General features: G+C 41.7%; 1 protein-coding gene and 1 long non-coding RNA gene across 14 annotated transcripts in view; one reads left to right on the top strand and one right to left on the bottom strand.

The window, feature by feature from the left end:
- Positions 1–3,204, bottom strand: part of LOC126069426 (uncharacterized) — a 35,365-nt gene extending 32,161 nt beyond the window's left edge. Inside the window, exon 1 of the long non-coding RNA XR_007515926.1 lies at positions 3,073–3,204. This is a non-coding gene — a long non-coding RNA (uncharacterized LOC126069426). The remainder of the gene's footprint in view (positions 1–3,072) is intronic.
- A 133-nt stretch (positions 3,205–3,337) lies between these two features.
- Positions 3,338–22,667, top strand: part of FMR1 (fragile X messenger ribonucleoprotein 1) — a 56,818-nt gene continuing 37,488 nt past the window's right edge. For all 13 annotated transcript variants that reach the window (XM_049871767.1, XM_049871769.1, XM_049871759.1 and 10 more), the window contains exon 1: positions 3,338–3,638. In XM_049871767.1, coding sequence (XP_049727724.1) covers positions 3,588–3,638 — 51 coding nt within the window. In that variant the 5' untranslated portion in view covers positions 3,338–3,587. The remainder of the gene's footprint in view (positions 3,639–22,667) is intronic.

Genomic DNA, 22,667 nt, shown 5'->3' with positions numbered 1-22,667 from the left:
AGAAACTGGTTTTTATCCTGAAAGGGGAAATTTCAAGAGTTAGAGATCAGAGTGAGGCTGAGACACAGAGGCAAGTGGGCAAGGCTAAGTCACAGTACATTTAGGTATAAGCATTCACTCATTCATTGAATATTTATTGGAACCAACCACTTTTAATGTGCCAGAGACACAAAGATAAATAAGACATCTTTCCTGTCCTGAAGAAACTCACAGTCCATTGAGAGAAACAGAAATATAAATAAGCAATTCCAGTACATTTCACCATCACAGTTGAGCTATTCAACATTTCCTGAGTCCCTGCTCTATGCCAAGCAGTGTGAAGAGGAAGCAGGCAGTTTGTACAAAGTTCTACAAGAGTACACAAGAAACTGCCTCCAAAGATTTGTGAAGGTATTCACAAGAGTTCATCACAGTGTGGCACTGGGGAGTTGGCAGCAACCTAAATGCCCGTCACCAGGGAAATGTGTAAGTAAAATCTATGGAATACTCAGCAGCAGGTAGAAGCAACAACCTAGGGGTACACCCAGCAATGTGGAGACAGCTCAAAAACATAGTGTTGAGTGAGAAAAGTGGGAACCAGAGATTTACAGTCCAATAACATTTCTGTAAGTGTAAAGGCATACAGAAAATACTGCGCATCTTAAATTATCAAGTATCATAGCAAACAAATTGCAATGGGTGCCTAGAAGAATGAGAGTGGGGATTGAGGGAGATGAGAAAAAGTAATATAAATAATATAAACACTATAAAATACCTTAAACATGAGAAGGGCCTTGAAGGGACTCATGATGACAATGTGCTGAGAATTGAGGTGCAAAGCAACTTCACTCTCTGCACCTGAGGTAAAATAACTAGCTCACAGAAATCCAGCTAACAGTGCTAAGGGATAGTGCTAAGGGTAAGTATTGCTGGGGGACAGGAAGCATGTGGCTCGAGCAGTAAAGGTGGTTGTGGAGGGCTGATATCTTGAAAGCACTGGGTAACTTGAGCAACACTCTACACATGGAAGGTATAATTATTCTAATCTACTCTGATCCAGTCCAGCCTATGGCGAGAATCTCTATTGGAGTCTTCCCATCTTGTGACTCCTCCAGAGACTCTTCTAGTCCAAGGGGTCATTCCGGTTTACTATGGCCTCAAGGAGTGTGGCCTCTGAGCTGCTGCCTTAGAGCTAGGACTGCACCAGCTCTGATGCTGCTGCTCTGGCTGGGGGTGGGGTGGGAAGGGAACGGGGCCTCAATGATGCCTCTCATTCTGGGGCATCTGTCTGGGGCAGTTCATGCTACTTCCCCCAACTCAGTGCTGCCCATCTGTCAGTTAACTCTGGCCCCTCACATTCCAGCTTGAGTCATTTCCCCTTCGCCAAACACACCTTCCTCTCCCCACACTAGGTCATGTCTCATCATTATTATAGGTGCACTTATTTGATGGCAATGGGTTTGGCTTTTTTGGTTTGGTTATTCTTCATAGCCCTTATCACAGCTGCAACTCTACATTTACTTTTCCGATAATTTATGCCCATCAACGGTAATGTGCTTGACTGATAACCAAAAGGTTGGTGGTTCAAACCCATCCAGAGGTGCCATGGAAGAACCCAAACCAAAACCCACTGCTGTCAAGTCGATTCTGACTCATAGCAACCCTGTAGGACAGAGTAGAACTACTATGGGGTTTCCAAGGAGCGGCTGGTGGATTCCAACTGCCGACCTTTTGGTTAGCAGCCAAGCTCTTAACTACTGTACTACCAGGGCTTCCCATGGAAGGCCTGGAAACTTGCTTCCAAAAGATCACAGCCTTGAAAACTCTATAGAACAGTTCTACTCTGCAAAACATGGGGCTGCCATGAGTTGGAGTCAACTCAATGGTAACTGGTTTGGTTTTTGGTTTTTAGGACTGTAGGTTTCAAGTTCGATGTTGGCCGTTTTGCTTTTGTTTGTTTTTGCTCACTCATGTATTGCCAGCACATGAGTTATTGTTGTTAGGTGCCCTCCAGTCAATTTCGACTTATAGCACCCCATGTGACCAAGCAGACCTGTCCCACAGGGTTTTGACTATAATCTTTACGGGAACAGATCATCAGTTCTTTCTCCTGAAGAGCCGATCCACCAAGTGGGTTTGAGCTGCCGACCTTTTGGGTAGCCCTAGTGCTTAACATTCAACCACCAGAGCTTCCTTGGCACATGGTAAACAAAAAATCAAACCCGTTGAGGTAGAGTTGATTCCGACTCATAGCGACCCTATAGGTGCAGTTGGGCTGCTAATCAAAAGGTCATCAGTTCAAATCCGCCAACCCACCTTGGAAACTCTATGGGGCAGTTCTACTCTGTCTTAGACGGTCGCTACGAGCTTTGGCACATGGTAGGCACTCAATAAACTTTTCAGTTGAATACAAGCACCCCAGACAAGGGGAACACAGGCCCAGGAGGATACAGCATGGTGCAGAGGCAGAGATGAGAAAGATTTGGGTTTTGTTTACCATAGAGAGTAAAGTGAGTTGCAAGGAAATGGGTCGTGCAAGGCCCCTGTAGGCAGATCGCCTGTCTGCTACGCACATGCCCACCTACCCTCTTGGTACAGGGTGGCACACAGTAGGGGCAGATATGAGCTGTAGAGAAATGAACAAGTGCTTAACTTTTTTTTATACTTATGTCAAGTAAAAGTATGAAACTGAATTGACCGAAAGGGAACATGTGGGTTAGTCTCGGGTCTGAGGGAAAGCTAAAATTTCCAGAGATGCCAACACAATCCATTGCCCCTCAAGGGACTTGGGATGTATCTCCTACTCTGCCTAGAATGTCATGGTGTGGGTGGGCGCTCTTCTCCCTGTCTGCCTCTAAGGGTCACATTAGCCTGGATGAACTGGTTGTTACTGTTACTAAAGTCTCCTCCAATCTAATTCACCTTTATCCTTGTCTCCCACTCCACCTCCAGCTCAATAAGCCTTTGCTCCGCTTTAAAAAAACAACAACAACAAAAAAAATAAACCACCACCTCCCACCCTGAGCAGCCTGGCCTCAGATGACTGAATGCAGGCGATCGCTACGGGAGGCCCTTTCCCACGCCTCCTCTCACCCTCTCCAGTGACAGGCTCCCTGGTCATCGCTGGGCTTTGCGAAGCGACGCGACCCGTCACTGCCCTTCCCGCCTTCCCGCGCTGGGCCATCCCCCGCACACGCCGAGCCCGCGCGCCCGTCGTCGGGCCTGGCGCCCCAGCCGGTTCCCCACAGCGCGCATGCGCGCGCTCCAGAGGCCGCGGGGAAGGGAAGGGCGGGGCCGAGGGGCCGAGCCGGCGGGGGGAGGGGCGGCGCGGGTCACGTGACGCGGCTTCAGTGTTTACACGCGGAGCGGCCCGGCGTTCAGCGTTCGGCCTCAGTCAGGCGCTCCGCTCCGTTTCGGTTTCACTTCCGGTGAGGGGCCGCCTTGGAGCGGGCAGCGAGCCGACGGCGAGCGCAGGCGGTGGCGGTGACGGCGGCGCCGCTGCCGGGGGGCGTGCGGGAGCGCGGCGGCGGCGGCGGCGGCTGGGCCTCGAGCGCCTGCAGCCCACCTCCCGGGGGCGGGCTCCCGGCGCGAGCAGGGGCGACGAGAAGATGGAGGAGCTGGTGGTGGAGGTGCGAGGCTCCAATGGCGCTTTCTACAAGGTACTCGGCTCTGGGCAGGCCCCATCTCTTCCCTTCCTTCCCTCGCTTTTCTTCGCGGCCTCGGCGGGAGGCAGGCCTGGGGCCGGGCCGGCGCGCTCGGCTGGAGGTGTGGGGAAGGACGGGCGCCGGGCCTTCGGGAAGCCCCCCGAGCCTTCGAGAGCCCCCGGCGCCCGTGGGGAGGAGACACGGGCGAGGAGAAGGGGCGCCCACCCCGGCCAAGCCCCGGCGCGGCAGGCTGGGGATGGGCGAGGGCGGCGGCAGGTAGAGCCAGGCGGGAAGGGCCGGAATCGGCGCGCGGGGACGGCGACAGCCGCTTCCTCCGTCCCCTTGCTCCGTCGCCCAGCTCCCCGCCCGTGGGCTCCGGCCTGACGTGGGGGAGCTGCGGAGGAGCGGGGGGCGCCTTCGGCGGGCCGCCGCCTGTCCGGCCCAGAGGTTTTCAGGTCCCCTTTGGCGTCGCCTTCTGGTCCAGGATTGGGACTTCGAAGAGCGCCGCTGTTCTGGGCGAGGTGTGAAGACAGAGTAGTAAGAAGTGGTCGTCAGTCCCAAATCACGGTGGTAACTGGGTTTACTGCTCTCTCTCTTTGTGCATTTTTACAAGAGCCTCCAAAGTTCCAGAAAGAGCCTAACATATCTGGGCAATCGGTGCATTAAAGAAGTTGGTAATTCTTCTCCTTCGGCCCCCCTCCCTTTTTTTAACGTGGGTAAATTCTGGAATACAGCATCTAAAAAACATTAGCAACTCTACTACTCACTTTAAAATTTTTTTTCGTTTTTTTTAAACTCCCCAAAGACCTGAATATATGCCTCATGAAACTTGAGAAAATTAATTGGGACTGTCTTATTACTGAGGAATTTTAAGAACGGAGTGTTTGGAAATGTTTGCTTTGTGCTCTAAGTATAGGTATTTGCCTCTCTTCTCTTTGGATGTGTAATGTTGCAGAGGACTGTGTTGTAGGGGTTTTGAATAGGCATTAATAGTCCTACTGTGGGTTTTTATTTTTGAAGTTACATCATTGCACATCAACAAATATCTTACATTTGAGAAAAACAGAATTAAAAGCAATGTTTTGGTGGATCAGTAGGGGGTTTGTTAGTTCATATTTACTACAGTAATCTATGAATTTTTGTTTCCTCTTCAATGTCTGTATAACTTCTGTAAGTAAGATCCCACCTTACTAGAGTATTTTGTCAACAGAAGGTGCACATGGAAGGAAGCATGGAAAATAGCTATGGCCATTGTCCAACACAATTGTTAAAGTATTACGGAGTAACTAACGTTTCAAAGGGACATGTTTGGCTATAAGAAAAGCAATCATTGACTCAACTACTTAACAGACTATAAGCTTACCAATTTTATCGCAACATTTGGGGATGAGTATGTTTCATAAAAGACTAAAGAATGTAAATTGTTCCACTAAGAATGATAAAACCTTTTGCTGTACAAGGAAGTGAAAATTAACTCAGCATTTTTTATTCTTCACCGTCTCACCAATATAAAATTGTTAACAGTTGATTCTGCAGTCAAAATTGTGGATGCATTTATTTCAGCAATTCATAATTTCTAATGGTTTGTGTAGAATAGTTCTGGTTCTTAGATTTGTAGTTTTAGTCACTATTTTTGTGGATCTAACTATAGTATACATGACCAGGTACTAATGGTTGAGCAGTATTTTAACTGATTTTTTTTTTTTTTATAATATCAGCTTATATTGGACACCACCCTTATGTCTTTTAGGAGAGTTTGCTTGCCATAGAGGGCAAGTAGCACATCCTGGTCTTGAAGGATTTATTGTTCTTTTCCAGCAACACATGATTTGCTCCAGTGATTTTGCTTGCAAACCGATAGGAATATAAGAAATGCCCCCTATCATTGCCATTAAGCTCCCTTTTTGTTTTTGTTTTTTAACCAAGTGGCTTAATTTGAAGGTGACTTAAAAAAAAAAAAAAGAACCAATTGTTCCTTAGCTCTTTGAGAGGAGAAGAGAAGTTGCTGTTATGTTTATTTAATTAAGGTTTCTTTTTAAGAAAATCTCAACTGATCTGTATTGGTGAAAAAAGAGTTTCTGTAATGAAAAAAGTTTAGCTGTTTATTTAGCTCATAATATTGCTGTGAGTTATAAAAGAGCAACAAAGTAAACTGAATTGCTTGTCGTTAATGTCTGGTGGGATGGACATGAAAAATAGGAAATAAGACCAATCAAAAATGAACTGCTGTAGAGAAATATGTTGCATTTATTAAAAAAAAGGAACCTTGTTCATTGAATTGATAAAAAAAAAAAACTAAACAAATGAAATAACTTCTTTATAATTGAACACAGACTTTGATTTGCCTAACAGAGCCACCATATTGCAAAGTACAGTTCTCCATCTTCTGAGCACATGCTCCAAGTTTGCAAATAAAAACTCAGTACTGAGTATATGCTGGTAACAGTTTTATTCTTTCTCTAGAACATAGCTGAAGCTCAGGATTTAGAATTAACCATGAACCCTAAACCCTAAGATTGCAATAGTTCACTTCTACTTTTCCTCTCATGTTTATTCTTAAAAATTTGAAAGTTAGATTAGTAATTATCAGAGCCACTGTTTTTATTGCTTAGATATTTCTTTCACATTGAGTCAGTTACATGTACCACTTATAGAACCTTGCGTTATTTTAAGACGTGAAACACTTTGAATTATAACTCACAAAATCTTTATAAAGCATTTTCTAAATGAATAATGTTGAAATAAGGTCTTTATTCTAGGGACATCTGCCCAAAATAGTGTAGTTTTCTTTGGACTGAGTGTTTCGATGTGTTGAGAATGGTAATGAATTAGCTCCATTTTAGAGGTAGAATGTGCTTCACTCCAGTAGGAATGCACTGACATATCTTCAGATTCCTACGTGTGTGTACTAGTATGAAAATTACTAAAGATGGAGAAATTGTGTCTTGGAAACAAAGATGCAAAACCTTTTAGTTTTCTGCAAATGTAGTGACTGTTAACCTAATTCCTTGTAATCTGGTGAAATTATACTTGCTTGTGTTTTTATGGTTATATTAACACTTTAATATATCTTATATTTTTACGTTTGTTATCTGAGGAGAGAGACTTTTCATTTGGTAAGTATTATTACAGTAGCTAGCAGCTAAATATGATAAAATGAACAACCGAAAAAATTTTAAAATAAGACATTAGTGGTCTAAAATGTCATTTTAGCTACATAGCCTACTAGAAGTCACTGTTTTACTATAAATAAACACGCATAAGGGACTACTCGCGTTTTCTCTGAAGTCTCCAGAGCTGACTTTGCATATAGGTGTTATTCTGTACTTCAAGGAAGTCACTTACTCAGTCAACTGCATTTTTTTTTCCTTCTCAGAGCCTAAGTAATCTTTTTAGTATTTACTATCTTTGTGTAAGCATTGTTTTTTTTTCCCTTTTGAACTGTGGAGTTTCCGGCTCTATATGCAAGTCTGAGTATTGTGATAACTTTCCAGTTATTAACTGAATATAGAATTCAAAGGTATATTAATTGAGTTTCTGATTCCTGCTCACTATGGGAATATGCTTCTCGTGATGACTGTGGTCATGATTATGATAATGATTAACAGGCGCTGAGCGCTTCCTAGGTGCCAGGCTCTTTTTGTGGCACCTTATCTCTGTGAATCTATTTAGTCCTCCCCGGCAGTCCTGAGTGACTGTTAATGCCATTTTGTAGATGAGGACTTTGGCGTACAGAGAAGCTAGGTAGGTGAGTATTAAGTGTCATCAAGTGATTAAGGGTCGGATCTGGGATTTGAAATGAGACAGTCTGACTTCCTGAAATGATGAAAGTTAACTCAAAGAAATCAATTGAATTTGATTTCTTACTTGTTTTTAAGCTTTATTGTGGCCTTTGATTGTATTTGTTACTTTATTACTTGCCTTAGCATTTTTGTAACTACAGTTGTAGGTTATGTTACCATTTTTTGAGGTTGATACAAAGATGTCATAAAATATTCAACTTATGTATCAACTTCCCTTTTTTTTTTTTTTTTTTTTTTTGCAACTTGGCATACTACCTTGTAATTCTTCATATGAATGGCCTAGTAAGGAAAAATAGTTAAAAAATCTTTGACCTTGCTATGAAATTTGCTTTTGTTGCCTTGGGAGCACCTAAGAACTGAAGCACTCAAAAGTTGAAATACATGCACATAAGGAAAATAACTCATTTAATACTGTTTTCTCTACAGCTGCATTGGCTTGGATCAAGGAAAGCTAGAAAGAGTTGCATTTGTCTTAGAATTGTGATTCATGATCAAATAAAGTCAAGTGTAGTGCTGTAATAATTCTCATTAGAGAAAACAGCATTGTGAAATACCCTCATAAAGAAAATCTGCAGAAGATAGAGGATAGGGACATATGAAATGTGAAAAAAAATAAGATTCGAATGAACAACTTAACAGAATGAATGGACAAAAAAGTACAACAAACCTCCTCAACGGTAGTTCTAACCACAGCTCATATCCAGGAATACCCATTAGTGCCCACATACAAAGGGTGACAAAGTAATAACCTGCTTTATATGTGAAGCTTTGGGTTTGCTTATTTCTATCACATTTCATGTTTCTTATCCTTTCTCTTGCAGGTTTTCTTTATGAGGGATATCTTACAGTGCTATAAGTTTTCTCTGATAAGAGTTGTTACAACACTACGCGCGTTGTCTTCAGTGAGTGGCAGAAGCCTACTGACAATGACCAAGTACATAGTTGTGATCAATGGTAGTCCGGTACTTGCACTGAAACATCTGTACACAGTAACCTCTCTTGTGACCAGTGGCTCATATTTGTGAGATGGTTTGCTAAGTAAGCTAAGGGGTGTGGAGTGCAATGTGGGAGTAAGAGTTTACCCAAATAGGGATGGACTTTCTGTCTTAGTTATTAATCCCGGTAAGTTATGTTTGAATTGGATAGCTCCTGTCATTATGTACTTTGGTAAGTATGATTTTTTGATTACTTCTTTGGTCCAGTTGCAAATAAGCTGGGGATTCTATAGTGGTTTTTTGTTTTCCTGTTTATTTCCTCTTAAATGAGGAGCTTGTCTGTTTTTAACTGTACTTTATCACTTTTCTCAGACCTCAGAGATTTTCACCACATTTTTTCATCCCAGAGTCTAAATTATCGTTTAGTGTTGATTATCTTTGTGGAAGCACGCTTTTTTTTTAACCCCAATTTTAAATATTTTTTTGGATGTAACTTTCTCAAATACAACAGCATTTGGTTCTACATGATTCTACATCTGTTATAAAATGTGCCCCTCTCTGCTTTCTCTCTCATTCATTTAGTGCAGCTATGTGCCTGGCATTGTGCTAGGGACTAAAAGAAAAAAAATACAGTAGCTATCAGTTGGACTCCGACTCATGGCGCCCTCTTGTGTGTCAGAGTAGAACTGTGTTCCATAGAGTTTTCAATGGCTGATTTTAAAGAAGTAGATCACCAGGCCTTTCATAAGGCACTTCTGGGTAGACTCAAACCTCCAACCTTTTGCTTAGCAGCTGTTATGAATTGCGTCCCCCCAAAATACGTGTCAACTTGGCTAGGCCATGATTCCCAGTATTGTGTGATTGTCCAACATTTTGTCATCGGATGTGATTTTGCTCTGTGTTCTAAATCCTACCACTATGATGTTAATGAGGTAGGATAGGTGGCAGTTCTGTTAATGAAGCAGGACTCAATATACAAGATTAGGTTGTGCTTTAAGTCAATCTCTTTTGAGATATAAAAGAGAGAAGCCAGCAGAGAGACATGGGGACCTCATACTACCAAGAAACAATAGCCAGGAGAATAGCACATCCTTTGGACCCGGGGTCCCTGCACTGGGAAGCTCCTCAGCCTGGGAAGATTGATGTCAAGGACCTTCCACCAGAGCTGACAGAGAAAGCCTTCTCCTGGAGCTAGCACCCTGCATTTGGACTTCTAGCCTCCTACAGTGTGAAAGAATAAATTTCTCTTTGTTAAAGCCATCCACTTGTGGTATTTCTGTTACAGCAGCACTAGATAACTAAGATAGCAGCTAAGCATGTTAACAGTTGGTGCCACCAGGGACTCTGTGCTAGGCACTAGACGTGTAATTTTATTACTCAAAACCTTAAGAGGGGTAGTCTGGTTCTCCTTTATCCATTCTTTACAGGCAGACAAGGAATATGAGGCCCAGAGCTTGGACCTCGGCTACTATGTGGTGAGTGAAGATTTTGAACCCAGGTCTGATTTGTAGCAAAATCCTTAATCCCTAAGTTTACCGACACCTTATAAGAGCCCTAGCCCTCATCCAGTACAGTGCAGCTCTCTCTGCATTCATTGCAACCCTTTTAAAACCTCTCAGGAATCCCCTTGACCTATTTTCTCCCCAAACACCATCTTTGCTTGAAGTACATAGGATAGCTGGGGACCACAGCAAAATGGAGTTTTCTAAGTTGCTGATAGGCAGGGTGATAGAGTTCTTCAGGTGACCAAAGAGCAGGGTGAGAGTGTTGGGTAAGGGAGGGCCAGGATCAAAGGAGGGTTACTGGAGAAAGTATGATGAGAAGCAGGAAGATGGAACCCTTGTTAGAAGTGACCCTTTGGTAAGGGGCCATAGAGCTCACAGAATGCATTTGTTCTTGATGTTGAGTGCAGGCTTTCCACAGACAGAGGCAACCTGTGGGGCTTTCCTAGTTTCTTTTATTCGTCTTATTAAAACAACAACAAGAGAGGTGTTCCATGTTGTCTGTATTCAGTCATTATGCAAGCTGTGACTAAAAATGACTGATTTTGAAACAGTCATGCAAACATCCATATATAGATAAGCCTCATTAACTGGAAGGTAATGGCCCTGTTAGGCTATGATGATTACTCAAACCATTCCTGATACGCAAATCAGAAATTTTTTTCAGAGCCTGTGAGTTTGTTTGAATAGTCACAACAGTTGCAGGTCTTCCTCCTTTGGGAAAATGTTTGATTTTAGGAAATAGGCAAATGTGAATGAGTACAATTAAGCTGGGCAGTCAGTGTTTTTTGGCAAATAGAAAAATAAGTCAAAATACAGCAATGAGTAATGAGACTGACTTTTAGAGTACCTTTGAAGGTGGTTCTGAGTGTAGTCCCTACACTTTTTAAATTTTTTAAATCAGCACTGTCCATTGGAACACTCTGTGATAATGGAAAAGTTCTCTGTCCACTGTACTAAGTTACATGTGGCTACTGAGAACTTGAAATGTGGCAAGTGTGAGACTGAGGATTGATTTTTTATTTAATTTTAATTTATTTAGATGTAAATAGCCACTTGTGACCAGTGGCTACCTTGGTGGACAGCAGAGTTTTAGATAATGGGAACAGCATTGGGAAGATGCCTAATTTAGCATGAACAGTTCTTGCCCAGGTGTAACAAGGTTCTGTTAGCTGACTAGAGGACTTAACATTTTCAATATACAATATACAGTAAGAAACTAATGTTAATTACTGCCAAGACATGCAAGTGTTGTAAAACTTTAAGGATGAAGACAGAAGTAATTGCCCTTCTTGGGAAACAAGAGATTACCTCTGGATAGGAGTCTTGGTTTTAGTTGCTAATCTGATTCCACCCCTCAGAAAAAAAAAAAAACCAAATCCACTGCTATAGAGTCAATTCAGACTCATAGGATCCCATATAGGACAAAGTACAAGTGCCCCATAGGGTTTCCAGACTGCCACATCTTTCTGCCGTGGAGCGGATGGTGGTTCAAACCACTGACCTTTCAGTTAGTACCTGAGTGCTTTAACACTGTGCATCCAGGGCTCCTCATCCCCCAAAAGCAAATTATTAATTTGGTATTAGCCATTATATAAAGACAAAGACAAGGGAGAAATGGGGGCTGTGTGTCTACTCTTCCCTCAATTTTCTAGGATATAGTTTATAAAAGTAAGTGCCTAGGATTGAGCAATGTATCCTTATGAAGCCTACTATATTATAAAACATGGCTAGTATTAAACTCCACCACTCGTTTGTCAGTTTGTAGTAGTTTGTTGGCTTGTGTGTTGCTGTGATGCCGAAAGCTGTGCCACCAGTATTTCAAATACTAGTAAGGTCACCCATGGTGGACAGGTTTCAGCAGAGTTTTGAGACTAAGACTAGGAAGAAAGAGCTGGTGATCTACTTCTAAAACAAAATTGGCCAGCGAAAATGTTATGAATAGCAGCAGAATATTGTTTGATGTAGTGCCAGAAGATCAGCCCCTCAGGTTGGAAGGCACTCAAAGTGTGACTGGGGGAGAGATGCCTCCTTAAAGTAGAGTCGACCTTAACGAAGTGGATGGAATCAAGCTTTCGAGACCTTCATTTGCTGATGTGGTGCAACGCAAAATGAGAAGGAACAACTGCAAATGTCCATTAATAATCAGAACATGGAATGTACCAAAGTATGATTTTGGGAAAATTGGAAGTTGTCAAAAATAAAATACTTGAAGATCGATATCCTAGGCATTAGCTGAAATGGATTGATATTGACTGTTTTGAATTGGACAGTCATATGGCGTACCATGCTGGGAATGACAAATTGAAGAGGAATGGTATCCCATTCATCTTCAAAAAGAGCATTTCAAGATCTATCCTGAATTACTGCTCTGTCAGTGACAGGATAATATCCATGCACTTACCAGGAAGACCAGTTAATATGACTATTATTCAAATTTACATACCAACCACTAATGCCAAAGATGAAGAAATTGACGATTTTCACCAACTTCTGTAGTCTGAAATTGATCAGACATGTAATCAAGATCCATTGATAATTACTGGTGATTACTAGTGATTGGAAGAACGATCCATAGTTGGAAAATATGGCCTTGGTGATAGAAACAGTGCCAGAGATCGCATGATAGAAATTTGCAAGACCAATGATCTGTTCATTGGAAAAACCTTTTTTCAACAACATGAGCAGCAATGATACACGTGGACCTCACTGGGTGGAATACACAGGAATCAAATTGACTATGTCTGTGGAATGAGACAATGGAAAAGCTCAGTATCATCAGAACAAGGCCAGAGGTTGACTGTGGAACAGACCATCAGTTGTTCCCATGGCAGTTCAAGTTGAAGCTGAAGATAATTAAAACAACCAGGCGAACCAAAATACGACCTTGAGTATATCCCACCTAAATTTAGAGACCATCTCAAGAATAGATTTAACTCATTCAACGCTAATGACCAAAGACCAGACTTGTGGGATGAAATCAAGGACGTCATACATGAAGAAAGCAAAAGGTCATTAAAAAGACAAAAGAAAGAAAAGACCAAAATGGACGTCAGAAGAGACTCTGAAACTTCCTCTTGAATGTTGAGTAGTTAAAGTGAATGGAAGAAATGATGAAGTAAAAGAGTTGAACAGGAGGTTTCAAAGGGTAGCTCGAGAAGACAGAGTAAAGTATTGTAATGAAATGTTGAAAGGCCTGAAGTTAGAAAACCAAAAGGGAAGACCATGCTGAGCATTCCTGAAGGTGAAAGAAGTTAAGAAAAAAATTCAATGCTCGAGTTGCAAAATATTGAACAATGCAGGAATCTTCTAAAGAGGGTGGAAGGACTACACAGTCACTGTAGCAAAAGAAGTTGATCGACACTCAGCCAAATCAGGAAGTAGCATATGATCAAGAAACAATGATACTGAAGAAGTCCAATCTCCACTGAAGACATGTGAAAAACAAGGCTCCAGGAATTGATGGAATATCAACTGGATGTAGCACTGGAAGCACTCACTTATCTATGCCAAGAAATTTGGAAGACAACTGCCTGGCCAACTGACTGGAAAAGATCCATATTTGTGCCCATTCCAAAGAAAGGTGATCCAACAGAATGTGGAAATTATAGAACAAGATCGTTATCACACGCAAGTAAAATTTTGCTAAAGGTGATTAAAAAACGGTTGCAGCAGTACATCGACAGGGAACTGCCAGAAATTCAAGCTGGATTCAGAAGATGACGTGAGACGTGGGATATCATTGCTGATGTCAGATGGATCCTGGCTGAAAGCAGAGAATACCAGAACGATGTTTAAAAAAAAAATTTTTTTTTTACCTATGTTTAATTGACTACATATTTGACTATGTGGATTGTAAGAAATTATGGAAAACATAGTGAAGAATGGGAATTCCAGAACCCTAAATGGCTCATGAGGAACCTGTACATAGACCAAGAGGCAGTCATTCAGACAGAAGAAGGGGATACTGCATGGTTTAAGGACAGGAAAGGTGTGTATCCGGACTGTATCTTTTCACCATGCTTATTCAGTCTGTAAGCTGAGCAAATAATCCGAGAGGCTGGGCTATGTGAAAACGAACTCTGCATTAGGATTGGAGGAAGACTCATTAACAGCCTCCGATACACAGATGACACAACCTTGTTTGCTGAAAGTGAAAAGGATTCGAAGCACTTACTGATGAAGATCAAAGACTACAGCCTTCAACATAAAAGAATACAGAGAGTACACCTCAATATAAAACAAAAATCCTCACAACTGGACCAGTGGACAACATCATGATAAATGGAGAAAAGATTGACATTGTCAAGGAGTTCATTTTTCTTGGATCCACAATCAACACCCGTGGAAGCAACAATCAAGAAATCGAATGACATATTGCATTGGACAAATCTGCTGCAAAAGACCTCTTTAAAGCATTAAAAAGCCAAGCTGATGCTTTGAGGACTAAGGAGCACTTGACCCAAGCCATGGCATTTTCAATTGCCTCATATGCATGCAAAAGCTCCACAGTGAATAAGGAAGACCAAAGAAGAATTGATGCATTTGAATTGTGGTGTTCGCACAGAATACTGAGTATACCGTAAACTGCCAGAAGAAGGAACAAATGTGTCTTGGAAGTAGTACAGCCAAAATGCTCCTTGGAAGCGAGGATGGGGAGAGTTTGTCTTAACGTACATTGAGCATTTTACCAGAAGGGACCAGTCCCTGAAGAAGGACGTTATGCTTGGTAAAGTAGAGGGTCAGTGAAAAAGAAGAAGACCCTCAACGAGATGGATTGACACAGTGGCTGCAACAGTGGGCTCAAATTAGCAATTGTGAGGATGATGCAGGACAGGACAGTATTTTGTTCTGTTTTACATAGGGTCATTATGAGTCAGAACACACTTGAAGACACCTAACACGAACAGTATTAAACTAGAGTTCTCAAAATATGCTGTAGAACATGTTGCTAATTTAAACATAGTTGAGTAAATATAAGCAAGATCAAAATGACAGGAAGAAAATGTAGATTTTTTTCCCTTTAAACCAGCGAGTAAAGGTACATACACGTGTTTAACTTCAGAGTAATAATTTGACTCACCTTGATACAGCGTGAGCCATCGTGAGTATAGCAGAACCCCAGGATACCATGATATCCACCTTGATCTTACAGGGAAACTTTCTTTTAGTATATCCTTATTTTTATTCATTTAAGCTTAATTCTAGAATTTCGGTGTCTCAGTAGCTTCCGTATAAATGTTTTTTGGGGTCCTGCCTCAGCTGCCATTTTTTTCCTTAGGAGCAGCTGATTACTTGACTGGTACGTTTGAATTTGAGGTTTGGGAAGTTTTGTTTTCTAAAGAATCCTTTTATATCAGGCTTTTGAAGATATAACCTGGTCCACCTAGTTTACCAAGATACTTTTATCAATTGTTTGTGTAGCACATTTATTGAATATTCAGTATATATATATCAGAAATTGTGCCACGTACTGATGATACAGAAATAAAAGACTGGTCTTAATCTGAATTAGTTATCTGTACGTTAAACTCTGTTCTATTATTTCAGTCAGTTGCAGCACTTAAACCCAGTCTGGAATACTTGGTGTTTTCCTTGATTTTTTTCTCTCGTATTCACCATCCAACTGATCATTGCTTCCCACTGGTTTTAACTTTATGACTGTGTCTCAAATCCCTTTCCTCCTGTCCACCGATGAGCTCTGCCTTAGGTCTAGTCCTTTATCGTCTCCCATGGAATATTTCAAGTCTCTTAACCAGATTTCCTGCTTCCGGTACCATCCTTCCATACAGCCACCAGAGTGACAATCTAAAATGCAGATCTAACTGTGTTATGATCCTACTTGGGAAAATCCTCCTTGACAGGGCATGCAGGCCTTTGAATCTAGACCCTTCCCTGGTGGCGTAGTGGTTAAGTACTACGGCTGCAAACCAAGAGATCAGCAGTTCAAATCCGCCAGGCGCTCCTTGGAAACCCTATGGGGCAGTTCTACTCTGTCCTGTAGGGTCGCTATGAGTTGGAATCGACTCGACAGCTGTGTGTTTGGTTTGTTTTTTCCCCCCATTGTCTAACTTTAAGCCTTGTGCTCTATGTCCCAGTGACAACAGACTAATTTTGTTTAATTGAGATATAATTCACCTCCCCAAAATTTACCATTTTAAAGTGTACAATTCAGTGGTCTTTTTTCACAAGGTTGTGTAACCATCACCATTATCTAATTTCAGAACGTTTTCATCACCCTGAAAAGAAACCTCATACTCATTAGCAGTCACTCCCCATCTCCCCCTTTCATGTTAATAGAGTCATATAATATGTGTCCTTCTGTGTCTGATTTCTTCCACTTAGCGTAATGTTTTCAAGGTTCGTCTGTGTTGTAGCATGTATTGGTACTTCCTTTTTATCACGGAATAATAATTCATTGTATGGATATACCATATTTTGTTAATCCATTCATCTGTTGATGGACATTTGGGTTGTGTTCACTCTTTGGCTGTTACGGATAATGCTTCTATGAACATTCATGTGCAAGTTTTTGTGTGAACATATGTTTTCAGTTCTCTTGAGCATATACCTGGGAGTGGAACTCGGTCATGTGGTAGCTTTACATTTAACTTTTTGAAGAACTGCCAGACTATTTCCACAGCAGCTGCACTATTTTACATTCCCACCAGCAGTGCACAAGTTTTCCAATTTTTCCACACCCTTGCCAACATTTGTTTTTGTCCTTTTTTTTTTTTAATTTTAGTCATCCTAATGAGTGTGAAGTAGTATCTCATTGTGATTTTGATTTGCATTTCTCTTAATGACATGATGTTGGCATCTTTTGTGTGCTTCTTGGACATCTGTGTATCACCTTTGGAGAAATGTCTATTGAAGCCCTTTGTCCAGCACCTTGAAAGTAAGGCCTGCTGATCTACTTAAAAAACCACCTGTTGAAAACCCTGTGGAGCATGCATGTCTACTCTGACACATGGCAGCACCATAAATTGGAATCAACTCAATGGCAACTGGAAAAATCTTACTCTTAAGTTGTAAGCATTCTTTATATATTATGGGTACAAGTCCCTTACCAGATAAAAACCCATTGTCATTGAGTCAATTCCGACTCATAGTGACCCTATAGGACAGAGTAGAACTGTCCCTTAGGGTTTCGAAGGAGCACCTGGTGGATTCGAACTGCCAGCCTTTTGGTTAGTGGCTGTAGTTCTTAAGCACTATGCCACCAGGGTTTCCGATCAGATATAACCTTGTAAATATTTTATCCTACCCTAGGGTTGTCTTTTTATTTTCTTGATAGTGTCTTCTGAAGAACAGATGTTATCTAATTTTGTTGAAATCCAGCTTACTCTTTTTCCTTTTGTTGCTTATGCTTAGGTATTGCCTCATCCAAAATCATAGTTACTACTATGTTTTCTTCTAAGAATTTTAGTTTTAGTTCTTACATTTAGGCCTTTGAGCCATTCCGAGTTGATTTTTTTTATGACGTTTGAGAGCAAGGTTCATAGTCTCCTCTGCCATCCATCTTGGTCTTTTCTTTCCTGTCTTTTCATGGCCTCTTGCTCATGTATGATGTCATTCCACAACTCATCTGGTCTACAGTCATTAGTGTCCAACATGTCAAATCTGTTCTTGAGATGGTCTCTAAATTCAGCTGGGATATACTCAAGGTCGTACTTTCTCTCTCCTGGACTTGGCTGTAATTTTCTTCAGTTTCAACTTGAACTTGCATATGAGCAATTGATGGTCTGTTCCATAGTCAGCCCCCAGCCTTGTTCTGACTGATGATGTTGAGCTTTTCCATCATCTCTTTCCACAGATGTAGTCGATTTGTTTCCCCTGTATTCCATCTGGTGAGGTCCATGTGTATAGTTGCTGTTCATGTTGGTTAAAAAAAAAAAAAAAGTATTTGCAATGAAGAAGTCATTGGTCTTGCAAAATTCAATCATGAGATTTCTGGCATTGTTTCTGTCACTAAGGCCGTGTTTTCCAACTGCCGATCCATGGTCTTTGTTTCCAACTTTCACGTTCCAATCACCAGTGATTGTCAGTGCACCCTGATTGCATGTTTGATCAATTTCAGGCTGCAGGAGCTGATAGAATCTTCAATTTCTTCACCTTTGGCCTTAGCGATTGGTGCGTAAATTTGAATAATAGTTGTATTAACTTGTCATCCTTGTAGGTGTATGGATATTACCCTGTAACCGACAGAGCTGTACTTGAGAATAGACCTTGAAATGTTCTTTTTGGCAGTGAACACGACACCATTCCTTTTCAAGTTGTCATCCCTGGTATAGTAGACTATATGATTGTCTGAACCAAAATAGTCAATACCAGTCCATTTCAGCTCACTAATGCCTAGGATATCGATTTTTATGCATCCCATTTCATTTTTGACAATTTCCAATTTTCCTAGATTCATACTTTGTACATTCCAGGTTCTGATTATTAATGGATGTCTGCAGCTGTTCCTTCTCATTTTGAGTCATGTCACATCAGCAAATGAAGGTCCCGAAAGCTTGACTCCATCCACGTCATTAAGGTCGACTCTACTTTGAGGAGGCAGCTCTTCCCCAGTCATCTTTTGAGTGCCTTCCAACCTGGGGGGCTCATCTTCCAGCAGTATATCAGACAGTGTTCCGCTGCTATTCATAAGGTTTTCACAGGTTCATTCCTTCCAGAAGTAGACTGTCGGGTCCTTCTTCCTAGTCTGTCTTAGTCTGGAAGCTCAGCTGAAACCTGTCCTGCGTGGGTGACCCTGCTGGTATCTGAATACTGGTGGGATAGCTTCCAGCATCACAGCAACATGCAAGCCCCACAGTACGACAAACTGACAGACACGTAGGGGCTCGTGGAGCAGCTAAAGCAAAAGAAAGAAATGGTGAAGTAAAAGAACTGAACAGATTTCAAAGGATGGCTGGAGAAGACAAAGTAAAGTATTATAACGACATGTGCAAAGAGCTGGAGGTAGAGAACCAAAAGGGAAGAACATGCTTGGCGTGTCTCAAGCTGAAAGAACTGAAGAAAAAATTCAAGCCTCGAGTTGCAATAGTGAAGGACTCCATGGGGAAAATATTAAACGATGCAGGAAGCATCAAAAGAAGATGGAAGGAATGCACAGTCATTATACCAAAAAGAATTAGTTGACGTTCAACCATTTAAAGAGGTAGCATATGATCAGGAACTGGTGGTGCTGAATGAAGAAGTCCAAGCTGCACTGAAGGATTGGTGAAAAACAAGGCTCCAGGAATTGGTAGACTATCAATTGAGGTGTTTCAACAAACCGATGGCAGCACTGGAAGTGCTCACTTGTCTATGCCAAGAAATTTGGAAGACAGCTACCTGGCCAACCGACTGGAAGAGATCCGTATATATGCCTATTTCCAAGAAAGGTGATCCAACCGAACGGAAATTATCAAACAATATCGTTTGTATTACATGCAAGCAAAATTTTGCTGAAGATCATTCAAAAATGGCTGCAGCAGTATATCAACAGAGAACTGCCAGAAATTCAGGCCAGATTTAGAATAGGACATGGAACCAGAGATATCGTTGCTGATGTCAGATGGATCCTGGCTGAAAGCAGAGAATACCAGAAGGATGTTTACCTGTGTTTTATTGACTATGGAAAGGCATTCAGCTGTTTGGATCATGACAAATTATGGATAACATTGCAAAGAATGGGAATTACAGAACTCTTAATTGTGCTCATGTGGAACCTATACATAGACTAAGAGGCAGTTTGAACAGAACAAGGGGATACTGCATGGTTTAAAGTCAGGAAAGGTGTGCGTCAGGGTTGTATTCTTTCAGCATACCTATTCAGTCTGTATGCTGAGCAAATAATCTGAGAAGCTGGGGACTATGTGAAGAAGAATGGGGCGTCAGGATTGGAGGACGACTCATTAACAACCTGCGTTATGCAGATGACACCACCTTGCTTGCTGAAAGTGAAGAGGACTTGAAGCACTTACTGATGAAGATCAAAGGCCACAGCCTTCAGTATGGATTACACCTTAACATAAAGAAAACAAAAATCCTCACAACTGGACCATTGAGCAACATCATGATAAACGGAGAAAAGATTGAAGTTGTGAAGGATTTCATTTGACTTAGATCCACAATCAACATCCATGGAAGCAGCAGTCACGAAATCAAAAGACACATTGCAGGGCAAATCTGCAAAGGACCTCTTCAAAGTGTTGAAGAGCAAAGATGTCACCCTGAAGACTCAGGTGCGCCTGACCCAAGCCACGGCATTTTCAATTGCATCATATGCATGTGAAAGGTGGACAATGAATTAGGAAGACTGAAGAAGAATTAACACCTTTGAATTGTGGTTTTGGCAAAGAATATTGAATATACCATGGACTGCCAAAAGAACAAACAAATCTGTCTTGGAAGAAGTACAACCAGAATGCTCCTTAGAAGCAAGCGTGGCGGGACTGCATCTTACATACTTTGGACATGTCAGGAGGAATCAGTCCCTGGAGAAGGACATCATGCTTGGTAAAGTAGAGGGTCAGCGAAAAAGAGGAAGACTTTCAATAAGAGGGATTGACACAGTGGTTGCATTAATGGGCTCAAGCATGACAAGGATGGTGCAGGACCAGGCAGTGCTTTTTTCTGTGGTACATAGGGTCGCTATAAGTCGGAACGGGCTGAATGGCACCTAACGACAAGAAGGGATCAAAATTCATTCTTTTGCATGTGATTATCCAGTAGTCCCAGAACCATTTATTCAAAACACTATCATTCCTTTGTTGAATTGTCTTGGTTCCCCTTTGACTTATTTCTGTCACACTCCAAGCTGTTTAGGGAGCCCTGGTGGTGCAGTAGTTAAGAGATTCTTGGAAATCCTATGGGGCATTTATACTGTCATGTGGGGTCGCTGTGAGTTGGAATTGACAGCAATGGGTTTCTTTTTTTCTTATTTTTTTGGTGGCACAGTGGTTAAGTGCTTGGCTGCTCACCAAAAGGTTGGCAGATCAAATCGACCAGCCACTCCACAGGAGAAAGATGTGACTGCCTGCTCCTGTAGTAAAAATTTGCAACCTTGGAAACCCTTGGAAACTCTGGGGCAGTTTTGCTTTGTCCTATAGGGTTGCTATGAGTCAGAATCGACTCAGCGGGATTGCAGCCTGTTTTCCTGTGTCCTATACCTTTGTTCATTCAGTTCCTTGGGTCTGGATTGCCTCCCCTTTGTCTGGCTAATTCTTCCTCAGCCTTTAAGGTTCAATAGGAACCTCATGTTCTTCCGTAAGTCCTTCCTGGTCATCATACCACCACCATCACACACATACTTTTTCTCCAAGATTGGGGTAGGAATTTCTTAGGCAATGACCCATTTAATAACTGTTCAATGAGTTCATACTTGTTAGTTACTATTGAGTTGATTCTGACTCACGGCAACCTCACGTTTGTGGAATAGAACTACTCCATAGTGTTTTCAAGGCTGTGACCTTTCATAAACAGATTGCCAGGACTTTCTTCCAAGATGCCTCTGGATGGGTTTAAACTGCCAACCTTTTGGCAAGTAGTCAAGTGCCTAACTGCGCCATCCTGGGAGCCTGAGTTCCTTCTGTGCACTCTGAAGTATGACTGTGAATAAGACCTAACACCCACCTTCAGGAAGCTTACTGTTAGTGGAAAATTGGGCAATAACAGTATAGGATGGTAAGTTTATAGTAGGGATAAGCATAGGATGCTGTGAGAATGCAGAGGAAAGGAATTTAACCTGGTCTTCCAGATTTCCCATAGGAGGTGACATCTGAACTGAAACCTAAAAACCAGTAGGCGATAGCTAGGTGAAAAGAAGGGAAGGACAGTAGGAAGAGGGACAGCACATATAGAGAGGCTCAGGAACTACAGAGTAAGGCACAAGTAGTTCCGAATGTCTGGATCACAAACTCTAAGAATGTGAAAGATGAAGCTTGGAGAGGTGAGCAGGGGTCTAAGCTCAAAGGGCTTTTACAGCCAGGGAAGGAGCTTGGCCGTAATCCTGTGGCCGGGGAGAAACCACTGAAGGACAGAAACATAGAACAAATTTGGATGAGAAGCTTAAATCTCTCCAGGCCGTTTTAAAATTAATTAGGATATAAAGGCCTTTGAGTTTCTTTATGCCTTATCCTACCCCTCTAAAAAAAAAAAAAAATTTTTTTAATTGTGTAAAAATTCCTTTTTTGCACCTACTAAAATCTTAATTTTATAGAATTATGGACAGCATGCTGATTTAAGAATTTTTTTTTTATATTGTGTCATAGGTTAAAGTTTACCCCACAAATTAGGTTCCTCTTTAACAATTTTATACCATGCCTTTGGTGTTAAAATTTTTACAATGTGTCAGAGTTCACATTTCCATTCTGTTTGTTCTGTTTCCATTGATTTAGCTTCCTTTTCCCTCGTAGCCTTCTCATCTTTACCTTGGGGTGGTCTCACATAGTTAATTGTGTAAGGGAGCATATTACTCACAGTGATATTGTTTATTTTATAAGCCAGGCTGTTATTTGACTGAAAGGTGACCTGCAGAAACAGCTTCAATTCCAAGTTCAAAGTATATCTTAGGGCAGTTGTCTCAGGGGTTCTTCTAGTCTCTTACCAGTCCAGTAGGTCTGGCCTTTTTTAGGAATTTGAGTTTTGTTCTACATTTTTTTCCCATTCTATCTGGGATCTTGTATTGTGTCCATGGTCAGAACAGTCAGTAGTGGTATCCAGGTACCATCTAGTTCTGGTCTCGGGTTAGAAGAGGCTGTGGTTCGTGTGGGCTACTAGTCCTGTGGCCTAGTTTCTTTGAGCCTTTGATTTCCT

The sequence above is a fragment of the Elephas maximus genome, chromosome X (assembly GCF_024166365.1).
Source record: "Elephas maximus indicus isolate mEleMax1 chromosome X, mEleMax1 primary haplotype, whole genome shotgun sequence".
NCBI lineage: Eukaryota > Metazoa > Chordata > Mammalia > Proboscidea > Elephantidae > Elephas > Elephas maximus.
Note: the sequence above shows the minus strand (reverse complement) of the source record. Positions and strands in the feature narration are given on the sequence as shown.